At 36.4% G+C, this 12,810-nt stretch overlaps 1 protein-coding gene across 1 annotated transcript in view; it reads left to right on the top strand.

Moving 5' to 3' along the window:
* HCRTR2 (hypocretin receptor 2) overlaps positions 1–9,138 on the top strand; it is a 30,840-nt gene extending 21,702 nt beyond the window's left edge. Inside the window, exons 5-8 of the mRNA XM_015859165.3 lie at positions 4,462–4,682; positions 6,117–6,238; positions 7,312–7,512; positions 8,037–9,138. Of these exons, the coding sequence (XP_015714651.1) occupies positions 4,462–4,682; positions 6,117–6,238; positions 7,312–7,512; positions 8,037–8,230 (738 nt within the window). The 3' untranslated portion in view covers positions 8,231–9,138. The remainder of the gene's footprint in view (positions 1–4,461; positions 4,683–6,116; positions 6,239–7,311; positions 7,513–8,036) is intronic.
* The last annotated feature ends 3,672 nt before the right edge of the window (positions 9,139–12,810 follow it).

The following is a 12,810-nucleotide window of genomic DNA, read 5'->3' as shown; positions in this document are numbered from 1 at the left end:
TATAGCTGTAGCCTCCCACCATCCCCTTACCTATCATTCTATGAAAGATAATCAGTTCATCCTATTGCAGAGATAATGAAAGCTACTCCTTCTCAAATGGCCTTGACAGTGACTATCAGAACATGGACATTAACCCTTTCCCTTTCACCATTTTGTCTTATACTGTCTGAACTTGAGGCTGTCCTGGCCAGAGTATATTATCTATCACAACAAGAGCTTATTCTCATTGGCTAAGTCATTGTGGAAATCTGAAGGGGATTTCAGATTTCTAAAGATATATATGTTTAAAAATTAAAATCAAACCTTATAGTGACAAAAAATTCTCCTTCAAATAACTAAAATACAAAACCCAAGCTGTCCTTAAGGCAGATGATATCTCACTGGAATAGGAATTAGTCTCATTTTTAATGATGTTTGGTTAATCTAGAGTAAAATCTAGCTGTTTATCTTTGAATTATTATTTTTACTTTGATTTCTTACATTTGGAAGTTTAAATAATAAGTTTAAATTGTAAGATAGTTTCAAGATAAGAATCTTCAATAGGAAAAAGGCTTTGCTGGGTTACCACCCAATGGCCTTACCACTGCATTCCTTAACTCTCTCTTCCGTATTTTCTTTACAATCTTCCTAAAATCTGAAACTGTTAGTTTAGTTAATGTAAGCTACTGTTCTTAACTTGAAAGTAGTTTGAAAATGCTAGTTAAAGTTTAGTTAAAGTTCAAAGCAGACGATGAGTTGCTAGAAATAAACAATTTTGGTGTTTTTAATTATGGGGTTTTTTTGTTTGTTTGTTTTCCAGTTATTCTAGTTGTTTTTTCTTCACAATATTTTTTCCCTCTATACACTCTGTACACTAAAAAGTGTACAGGGTTTTTTTGGTGACAAAAGGACAAATATTGCTATGTACTTAGTGCTGTCTCTGATGTGAAACTGCAGAGACCTTGTTTCCTAGCTCAGATGACAAGAGTACGTACAATAGTCTGCAGTATGTATAATTAAACCAGTTCACGTCTATTAACAGCTGCAAGTTGGCTGCAGACATCAGGCATTTTACTAAGTGCAATAGGTGTGCCACAATCAGTCACGTAGAGCAAATTAATGCAGTGCTGTAAGTCTATTATTTGATATCTTCAGTTAAGTAATGATGCTGTTTATGAAAACTTTAGTTAAATATGGTGATCTTGTTGCAAGGTGCAATGCATTCCAGGTGAATGTGATAGAAAAAACATAAGCAGTAACTTTTTCTTGTATGCTTCACAGTTTTTCTAAAGGTTCATTGGTGGGTTGTTTTTTTTTTTGTTTGTTTGTTTGTTTTTGTTGTTGTTGTTGTTTTTTGGTTTTTTTTTTGTTTTTTTAAATGGAGTGTTTTATGCATACAAACATTCCGACGACTGAAGATAAGAGAAATTTACAAAGTATCCTTATTGTACTTTCTACAAGAGCTCTTAAAACTACTGACTGTGTCTTTCAGGCAGATCTTCACATACAGTCTTTGCAGTCTTTGATTTAATGATTCATCTGTGGAAAGGGAAGAACAATCATGCCACAAACACCAGAATTTTGAGTAATTTATTTTATTTATTAGAAAGGAAGTAGTGACTTAGTGACAGTGTTCTCTTGTGGATTTTAAGTGGATAAAAACTGACATCTAAACAAATAAGTAGGGCTGAGTGGACTTATGGTAAAAGTGTTAATACATAATTTATATTATCAAGTCCTCCATACTTGGTTTTACTGATGTCCAAATGCACTGACACTGAAATCTTTTTATATTAACAACCAGGAACCCTGCCCATTTTTATTTTGTCATCTGAAATACCCCTTCCTACTCTTCACAAGCTGTTCTTACAATTGGGGAGACTGAGTTTACTCATAAATCCTTTGGTAATAATTTGAGGAGATAGAGCAAAGGTGCATATGAGAATAACAACACAACTTTTTGTGCTTGTGTGCTCCACAAATAACTGTATAAGTGATTCAATAACCAAAGCAAATACATGCATTTTACTAAGCTGTTTATATGTATACATATGTAACACATGTGCTTACCTAAATACAGATTTGTAAATCATTCTGTATATGCACACCCCTCTGATGTGTTCTGTCCCTTAGATGGTCCTGGTTTACCTTTGCATCTAAGGGTAGATGGCCCTTTTTTCTGATAAAATTCTTACTTTATCATTGGTTATTGGACTATCAGTAGCAAAGCCTATTTCTTTGTTAAGTAAAAACAGACATTAAAAGGGTAGAAAGGTAGAAAAGATAGAAAGGCTCTCAGTGTAAACTTCTGAATATTTGTCATTTTGATGTACAGTGTCATTGTACATTGTACACAGTCATCTCTTGCTATTGAAGACTGCTTGTAGAGCAGAGAAGCTCCTTCTACCTGATCAGATCATACATACCTGAACAAGCCATGTACGCAGTCATGTCTAACACTAGCCAGTCACAGTTCTGAGCCAAACTACTATTTATCTTCTTTAAAATTGCATCTATTTAAAATGATGGTCACAGAACCATTCATGTGAATCTTCAGCATCATTAGGAGGGAGCAATCGGTAGAGATTCAGCTGATTTTTTGCTGCTTACATCTCCATTATCTGATGAGTTCTTGCTACAAAAAATGGTAATTCAACATATGAGAAAAGGAAGGAAAATCTTCCACTTCAAAGTTAAAAGAACAGAAACACAGAACACCCCCTATAAACCAGAATCAGAATCTTAGTGTGTCACCTTTGTAGTGCATAGCAAGTACACAATGCAGAACTACACCCACAGATAAATAGATTAAATCTTTTAAACAGAACAAGGTATGTCCAGGTATGAAACTGGCATTTTTTATTTAACTGAATAAGTAGGAATATTCATTAAACTGAATGAGTAGAAGAAAGTGAATAAGTGCAAGTCTTGTCTACTTTTTCTGTTTTCTCTCCTCTTCTTTCTCTTTCCCTTTCCCTTTCCCTTTCTCTTTCCCTTTCCCTTTCCCTTTCCCTTTCCCTTTCCCTTTCCCTTTCCCTTTCCCTTTCCCTTTCCCTTTCCCTTTCCCTTTCCCTTTCCCTTTCCCTTTCCCTTTCATTTCTTCATTTCTTCTTTTCTTTTTGGTTTGTGTTCATACAGACTTTTGTTTAAAGAAAAAAAATACCAACAATAGAACAAACTGGTTATTATGTATCTCTATCTGGTTTGCTTTGTTGTTTTCCTGTTCATTTTAACACAACACTGCCAGATAATCCAGTTATTGTAAACCAGTTTTGATGGTGCACATAAATGCTCAGTTAAGAGCTCCTATATGCAAGGAAGCTATTCATGGAAAAATACATAATAACTATTCTAGAACAATTCAGCATGTGCGTCTTTTTGGTTTAAGCTGTTTCCATTTTAACTTCTTGTTTTTGAGTGTGTGTGGGGTTTTTTTGGTTTTTTTTTTTGTTTTGGTTTTTTTGGTTTGTTTTTTCTCCCTGAAAAATGTATCCAAAATTTCATTTCCTTCTGGTTAGTTTCTGTGGATAAGACCTAATTTTAAAATTCTACAATAGAGGATGTGAATTCTTCAGATAATTTTTAACAAGAATCATTTTACACTCGTGGGACTCTTCATCCTGTAGACAATTGCATTACTCATTATATAATTATACTTCTACCCAAAAGGTTTATATTGAAAACATTATAAATGACATTTATTTCTCTGAGAAATCCTTGCGATCCATGGTCTTGCACATATGGCTGCACACAGGAAATAATTTTGAAGAACTGAAACAAAATTGCTTTATTTCACTTGGCTTGTATAAGAACAGAGAAAGCAAACACTGTGATGTCTTTTTCATACCTTGTTTCTACATCAACCCATTGAGAGTTGTCTATGATCAACTTAACTCTTCCTATGTCCTGACAATTTCTGTGATTCTCCTTTCATCATTGCATACTCATTTAGTTCTGAAGACTCTCATAACAAGATTCACATTTTAGCTGTAATATCTTTAAATGCTTCATTGTCATCTAGATTGTGTATTTGAAAATTTTATGGCTAATGTATGTTTTATATCCTCGTTTTCTATCACTGAAAAGCTGTGTCATAGCCTAAATTAGCAATATATTAATAGAATAAAATACTGTCATGTAGCAAAACAGTTAACGTACAACTTTGTAGCAAAGTAAGTGTAGTAGTAGGGTTGTTAAGTATGATAGTTTGAAGATATCAAGGCAAATCAAGTGGTAACTAAGGGTAATTTTAGTGCATAAGTTAGTATATTTGGACAAATGGCACTCCTTCAAACTCCTTCAAATGTGTCTGAAATCTGATTTTTTTCTCCCAGCTGTGTAAATTAATATGATAAAATAGAATACTTCTCCATACAAGTTGTCTTGACATGTCAATATGTCTATTTTTCTTGTTACAGCTACTTACAATCCTCATTTTTCAAGTGCCAATGACAAGGATGCCCCTTATTCTGTCCTTTTTAGATCCCCGGAACTTCTTCTGTTGTTCAGAAAAAATGGAAGTCTCTGCAGTCATCATCACAGCAACGAGGGCTGGGACAGTCAACAAAGTCAAAGATCAGTGCTGTGGCAGCTGAAATAAAACAGATTCGTGCAAGAAGGAAAACAGCACGTATGCTAATGGTTGTCCTTCTGGTTTTTGCACTTTGCTATCTGCCAATTAGCATCCTCAATATCTTGAAAAGGTAATGTTTATCATAAAATATAAACACTTAGTAAGGTTTCCTGTCTAAAATCCATCATCTGTTATGAGAATCTTAATATTCTGACATACTTTTGAAGGACAAAGCCTACTTAATTCATGATAAAAAGACTGAAAATGAGCATATATTTGCAAGAAAAAAATGTACTCAACTAATCTACAGTACTGAAAATCTTGGACAGATTGTATGAGCCTTATTAGTAATCTCTTCCTCATGAAAGTGATCTATCTTATCTTCTCATTAAAACTTGCCATTTACATGGGATTACAGCTTGTTTGCTGTAAATGAACCCTGGAAGTGCACTTCCCTAAAACAGCAGCTGAAAGCTGCCAGGAGAAAATAGTGTAATGGCTTAACCCCAAGGACTTTTACTCAAGCTTCATAAAGTACTGTTTTGAAACGCAGTTTTGAGTCTATTTTTAGGACAATCCCTCAGTTTTTCCATTAAGCTCTTGGTTTTTGGGGGGTTTTTTTGGTTGTTTGTTTTTTTTACTTTTTTACCCTTTTCTCTCCTGCTCATTTGAGACATAATTGTTTACACTCTGTTTTTGTGCAGAGCTTGACAAGTTTTGATACAGTTACATCTCTTGAGACCACTGGCATACTGATAAATAATGACATATAGCAGATGGTTAGATCTTGAAGCCATTAACTGTCTTCAAGAGGCAAAGGATCCTTAAAAAAAGAAACACTGTTTTGTTGGTACTTGAGAAATATTTGATTTTTAAAGTTGGATATGAAGGCTAGAATACATCCCACTGAATTCTGACATTTCTCTGAGGTGTGATTTAAGCAGTTTCCATTCTCAGATCACTTAGTAGGCAATACAGAAATAAATATTTCCAGAAGACAACTCAGGTCCCATCTGATCTAAACCACAGAGTAACTACAGAGACTGCTTCCACCACACCAGCAGAGTAGGCCTGCAGGTAGATGTGCATTTAAGTAGAAAAAATTAGGTGTAAGGAATCAGGGCAGATTTCTCTGGAAGACAGAAGCTGCTACTATGGATTCCATAGCTCAGTTCTTGGCCATTTCAATGCCTTTCTAATTCCACAGAGATCCTGTTGGATAATGGTTCCAGAGCTGGAAACCCCAGTGATATGAACTGGTCAAAAAACAACATTTCCCGTCTTATCTAGCACCCGATGATGTTGCTGCATAGCAGAAAAGTTATGCATCTGCACTTTTCCAAAGTGCTTATGCTCTCTATTTTGTGCAAAACCACCAGGAATGGATGCTGATGCACAGGGATAAGACTCTATTCTCTCAAGCAAACACCAGCATTGAATCCGCTTTTCTGTGATACTGCAAATAAGTCATCAAAAGGAAAATTAGGCTAAAATTTGGCAATTACTTCTATTTATATGATTTCTAATTTTGCCATCTTTCAGGTTTACTTTTCTTTTTCTTTAGGGTTTTTGGGATGTTTAATCATGCTGATGACAGAGAAACCGTATATGCCTGGTTCACATTCTCACACTGGCTTGTATATGCAAACAGTGCGGCCAATCCTATTATTTATAACTTCCTCAGTGGTAAGTTGCAGTTATATAGAATTCAAATATAATGTATAGTTTAAATGTAATAAGCCATAGCAAATAAGAAAAATGGCTATATAACATCAGTTGAGCTCATCCAGGGATAGCTAGATCCTCTTCTTGGAAGAATTTTCCTGATGAATCCCTTTGTCTTTAGACTATCTACTTATAACTAGCCAAAATAGTGCCAGGGCCCAAGTCCAAGGGCTTGAATTCAACTGTCCGTGCCATTAATTTGTTGGAGTAGTCACTGGTATGACTTCAGTCTGAAACAATTACCATTCTTCTAAATCACTGGATAATGTCTTGAGTTAGCACAGTCCAAGGGCTGTCCCCAGTTGGTATTTTGTATGCAGATATCAGGCTTTGGAGGTTGCAAGTGTTTAATAATATGTTTGTCTTAGTTTGTTATTTGTCTTATTTGGCTATGAGCTGCAGAATCATGACCAAAACTGGTAGTATTACAGCTAAATACAGGGAGAAAAGAGTTTGTTAACCCTCATTGCACGTTTTCCTTTTGTGTTGTTGGTTTTTTTGTGTTCTCTGTGTGTGTGTGTGTGTATGTGATGTCTAGTGTGAGGATGATCTGAACAATTTATCACAATCTCTGAAAGCAGACTAATGTGCTGTTGAACAACATTTCAAAAAAATTATTGAAATTGAATTACAGAATAACCTCTCTCGTTTCACTTGTAAAGATGCAGTCATTTAAGCTTACTATGGCTCAATTAGTTGTTTGGGTTGTTTTGTTGTTTTTTTTTTAATGCATTGTTAATCAGCAAACTATCCACACATTACCTTCATAGATTGTTCTACTTTGTTCATCCTGTCTTGAAAAGAATTATTTAGACTTCATACCATACCTCAAATACCTTCTTATGAAGGTTGTATTCTGTGTTTCTCCAAGCCATTTAAAATGTCATTTGCTGCTTCAGTAGTGCTAGAAAAACATGTTAATGCTCTGGATTAATTTTTCATTAGATAACTCCATTTTTTGTAAGCTACAAAGTAGATTGAAACATGATTTACAGTATAATTTTTTGTCATTACTCTTTTCTTCTGTTTGACAGGGAAGTTTAGAGAAGAATTTAAAGCAGCGTTTTCATGTTGCATCTTTGGTATTCACAGTCATCATGATGAACGGCTTACAAGAGGTCGTGCCAGTACAGAGAGTCGGAAATCTTTGACCACCCAGATCAGCAATTTTGACAATGCTTCAAAGCATTCAGAACATGTTGTACTAACCAACATAAACACACTTACTACAAATGGTAATGCACTTACTTCTTACCCACTGATAGTATCCTTGTCCCCATGTCTTTTGATGCTGTGCTAGTAAAATCTAGTTGTGCACAGAACAGTCTTTGAGCATAATGAGAAAAAGTGTTCACAATTAAGAAAGTAAGAAAAGTCAAGTTACAAAATATATTTTACGTAGTAGGCCAAAAGTTAGGTTATATATTTAGAAATCAAAATTTCATTTAATCTCCTTCAAAATCTGAGCTGCAGTTAGAGAAGGCATAGAGTAAAAATATTTCATTTAAATATTTTCTTTGGATTTTTGCATCCTTTAATTTCTGAAGTAAATACAGAGCAGATAGCTGAAGATGTGGAAATAATTTTCTGTAGGGTTGCAGTCTGTTTATAAACAGATATGTTTTACTCAGAGCTAATTAGCTGAAGTTATAGAACATTTTATAACAGATATCCCCGTGGTATCTGTGAGCCAGCCAGGGTGAGCCAGCCAGATACCTGTTGAAAGCAGTACATTCATCTTAAAAATCTTATCTTACAGGTATTACAGGTGCACTGAGCCCTTTGAAGTCAATGGAACTGCATCTCCACATACCAGGGGTGAATATGTCTTCAAATTTAGATGAAGCAGTGAGAATTTCCGCAGGATGCACTGACAATGCAGAGAATGCAGAATGGGATAAATTTGTCCCTAATGTAACTAAACTTACCTCAATGGAATTACAACAAGGATGACTTTGGCTCAATACAGCTGAGAATGGCATTTGTTTTTAGCTGTGTTACAGACTAGAACAGATGGACAAAAGGATTCCTGCAAAACGACTGCCTCTTCTACTTCTTCTCAGTCTTATGGAAACCTACTTACCTCAGTATGAGCTAAAAAACACATCTTTACAAGTCTTTTTAAAGAGTGGATTGTATCATACTTTGTAAATACTGTAGATATTTATTTTTATATATTTTAGATTCTGTGGAATGTTCTAAAACATTGTACCATATAAAGAACTCTACATATTTGAAAGAAGTCTCAAACATTTATTTATATCTTGTTTCTATTAATGAATGACTTATTTACAAAGAATACTTACTTATGCACTAGTGGTATCCTGGAATTACTTTGCACTTCTTTTTCTGCTTCTTCACTTGTGGTAAATTCTGTATTAAGGAATTTTCACTTCAGATTGATTTTAGGAGATTCCAGACTACTTTTCTAAGCACAGACATGCTTCTGAGACATTAATTCAAAGTGCTGAAAGTCATGCTACTTTAAAAAATAATTACATTAAATAGCTGGTCTCTTTTTCTTCAGATGAGTACCTCAAAAGGTAACTACTCAAATAAAACTTGCATGATGTTCAAAGGTGCTATTCCTACTCAGGCCGCTAGGAATAACAAGTATCAGCACTTCTGAAGAACTGGATGTTTTAACTTTGGTAACTCATTTTAGTCCACAATGTCTGCATGTGCAGCTCCAGAAGATCTCTGAAGACCCTTAAGATGGAAAACACTGGTTATTTTGCTTGCTCTCACAGTTTCTCTCTCAACTGCCATTTAATACCAATGATACAAACACTTAATAATTTTATGTGCCAAGAAAATGTCGATTTTTGAACAACTGAAATAAAGTATTTCTTTCTGGAAAATTAGAGGAGATATTTCATTGCTCTAGCAGATGAAGTACTCACTCATCTACTTTTCACTTATGGGAGAAACTCTTTGTCCTGGGGCTTCCTACCACACAATGTAGTATTTTTCCTTGGTGAACGAAGATGATACATCAATGGAGATTGAGTGTACTTGGGGTAAAGGCCACTGGCAGTTTTTGACTCCTGTAATCTCTTGGTGTGCTGGAAATTGAGGATATGGCCTTAATTTTTGCTTTTGTAAGAAAAATTTGTTTTTTCTCCTCTTTGCTCTCTTTTCTGATTTTCACTCAAAATATTATGGCACTACTAAGAACTTATTTTATTCATAATTAAAACTTGAATATTCTTTTGAGTGAATGCAATTTATTCACTGACAAAATTCTTGGAATTTTTTTTCAAGCCAGAGTGAAAGGCATATCTTTCGGACACAAGTGATACAATCAGAACTTTTCTAAAGTTCAAAAATGTAAAGTTATGTGCAATGCTAACTAATTCTAGGCCAGAAATATGGTTACCCAGCTAAATATTTTATTATCTTGATGAAAAAAACAAACAAACAAAAACATGGTCATCCAAAATGTGGGTCTGAAATAAATATTTTTGAGGCAAATATTTTTATTTCTTTGTTTATTTATTTTATTTTATAAAATTTGAGAAATACTTGGATGTCTTTTTCTGGAAGTTTTCTTTGAAGATAAACCCTACCCTGATAAAGGAACATACTGAAGATGAGAGCAGTGGATATTAATAAAAGGAAACAGCTGAGAGAAGACAGTGTAAGATTTTGCAAGCAATACAGAATTTAGTGCATTTTGCATGTGGCAAAAATTAAAGTATCCTAAGGATCTGGACTTCTCATGACATGTGAATTAATACTTAAAATTAAATTTTGAGAGAACTGGAAGAGAAGCTGACTATCACATCAGCTTTACAGAATTAGAGCATTTTAATGTAAGGGGACCTGTGAGAACTGGTTGGTGCTTTAACACCACTTCTTCCAAGCTTGGAGCATCTCCAAGAGTAAGAAATTGAAGAAAAGTGGCAAAAGACCTGTATGGATGAGCAAGAAACTTGGATAAACTGAAAGGAAAGAAGAGGATCCATGAAATGTGGAAAACGCCTGTAAACCTGGGAAGAAAACAGGAATGTTGTCAGGGCCTGTGGGGATGCAACAATGAAGGCTAAAGCCCTATTGGAATTATTCCTTGCAAAGAAGGTAAAGAATAACAATAAAGGGTTTTTTTTTTGTTTTTGTTGTTGTTGTTGTTGTTTTGTGTTTTGTTTTTTTTTAAGTATGTCAACAGTAAAAGGAAGACTAGGGAAAATGTGGGTTCCCTAGTGAACAAGTTGAGTGACTTGGTAGCAAGAAACACTGAGACAGCAGAGATCCTGAATGCCACGTTTGCTTCAGTCCTTAATGATAAGACTCAGGAATCCTAGACCCTGGAGGTAATTGAGAGAGACTGAGTAAAGGAAGCCTTTCCAGTGACTGAGGAGGATCTGGTCAGAGAATGTCTACCCAAAATCAACACAAACAAATCCATGGGCTCTGATGCGATACACCCACATGTACTGAGAAACTGCTTCACTGCTGTCTATCATCTTTGAAAGGTCTTGGCAAATGGAAGAGGTGCCTGTAGACTAATCAATAGCCAATGTCACTACAGTCTTCAGAAAGGGGAAGAAGATGGATCCAGGAAACTAGGCCAGACAGTCTCACCTACATCCCTGGAAAGGTGATGGAACAACTTGTCCTGAATGCCATCTCCAAGCAACTGGAAGAGAAGAAGGTTACCAGGAGTGGTCAACATAGATTCACCAAAGGGGAATCGTGCTTGACCAAACTGATCACCTTCTAAGATGTCATTGCTGGCTGGATAGATGGGAGGAGAGCAGTGGATGTTGTGTGCCTTGACTTCAGCAAAGAGTTTGACACTGTCTCACACAACATATTTGTTATGAGACTTAGAAAATGTAGGATAGATGAGTGGATAATGAGGTGGTTTGAGGGTAGTGATCAGCAGAGCAGGGTCTGTTTGGAAATGTGTAATTAGCAGTGTTTCCCAGATGTCAGTTCTTGGTCCAGTCTTGTTTAACATCATCATCAATGACCCAGATAAAGGTATAGAATCCACCCTCAGCAAGTTTGCTGATGTTACAAAGTTGGGAGGATCGACAGACACACCTCAAGGCTGTGCTACCGTTCAACAAGACCTGAACAGACTGGAGAATTGGGCAGGGAGGAACCTGATGAGGTTTAACAAGAGCAAGTGTAGAGTCTTGCACCTGGGGAGGAATAACTGCATGCATCAGTACAGGTTAGGGGATAACCTGCTGGAAATGAGCTCTGTAGAGAAGGACCTGGGGGTCCTGGTGGACAGCAGCTTGGCCATGACTCTGCTGAGTGTGCCCTTGTGGCCAAGAAGGCCAATGGTATCTTAGGAGGCATTAGAAAGATTGTGGCCAGCAGGACAAGGGAGGTGATCCTCCTCCTCTACACTGCCCTGTTGAGGCCACATTTATACTACTGTGTCCAGTTCTGGGCTCCCCAGTTCAAAAAAAAACAGGGATCTCCTAGAAGGAGTCTAGCAGAAGACCACAAAGATGACTGAGGGCCTGGAACATCTCCCATATGTGAAAAGCCAGAGTAACCCAGGTCCATTCAGCCTGGGAAGTAGAAGACAGAGGAGATCTGATTAATGTTCATAAATAGCTGAAGGGAAGTGGTAGGCAAATGGATGAGGCCAGGCCCTTCTCAGTGGTGTGTAGCATTAGGACAAGGAATAATGGCCTAAAAATTTGAACATAAGAAGCTCTGACAAATATGTGGAAAAATTTCCTTATGGTAAGGGTGATGAACACTGGAACAGCTTGCCCAGAGAGGTTGTGGGTTCCCCTTCTGCGTAGATATTCAAGGTTTGTCTGGTGGTCTTCTTGTGTGATCTGTAGGGATCCTGCTTCAGCAGGGAGGTTGGACTCAGTGTTCTCTTGAGGTCCCTTCTAACCCCTGCAATTCTGTGATTTTGTGATACCTGTATCAGATGATATCACTTGTGAGTGTGAATGCAAATTTTTACCTGGGATCATGGGAATTTTGAACATGTTTAGAGGAGAGAAGGCTGTGGAATGGTCTTCCAGTTTAAGAAGCTCTTCAAGCTTTTCATTTGAGTATTCCAGGAAGGAGCACCTTACACTGGCTGTAGTCTTACAGTTGTCCATAGTACTTTGTATAGTAGGTGGAGGTGGGTGGGTGGGGCCTTCCACCTGAACTCTTACAGCATTACCAGTGTTGTGGTCTGTACTATCTACTCATACTTCTGTTGGATCTGAGTTTTTAGGTACATGACTTCATTCACATGTTTTGTGGCTGAATTGTCAACTTGCCTACCCATCTATGTATAAATGTCTTTCTTAGCTTAACCCATGCAAAAGTGTATTTAAACTGGAATAGTGAAACCGTGCTTTAGCTCTCATTTATCTACAGAGAAGCAAACTTATCATCGATTATAAAATTCCTGGTTGGTTTATCTTATATTAAGTAGTCAAGTCAGTTTCTGACACTTGTACTGCAAGGGGTTCTGTTTATATATATCTTAGTGAATTTCCTAGTCTGCATATGCTCACTGTTTGTTCCGCTTGTCTGCTGCCCAAGATGGTCCACAGCTACAC

Source organism: Coturnix japonica, chromosome 3 (genome assembly GCF_054131305.1).
Source record: "Coturnix japonica strain WE chromosome 3, WE-NBRP24, whole genome shotgun sequence".
In the NCBI taxonomy this organism is placed as follows: domain Eukaryota; kingdom Metazoa; phylum Chordata; class Aves; order Galliformes; family Phasianidae; genus Coturnix; species Coturnix japonica.
This window is presented reverse-complemented; position numbering and strand designations above follow the sequence as displayed.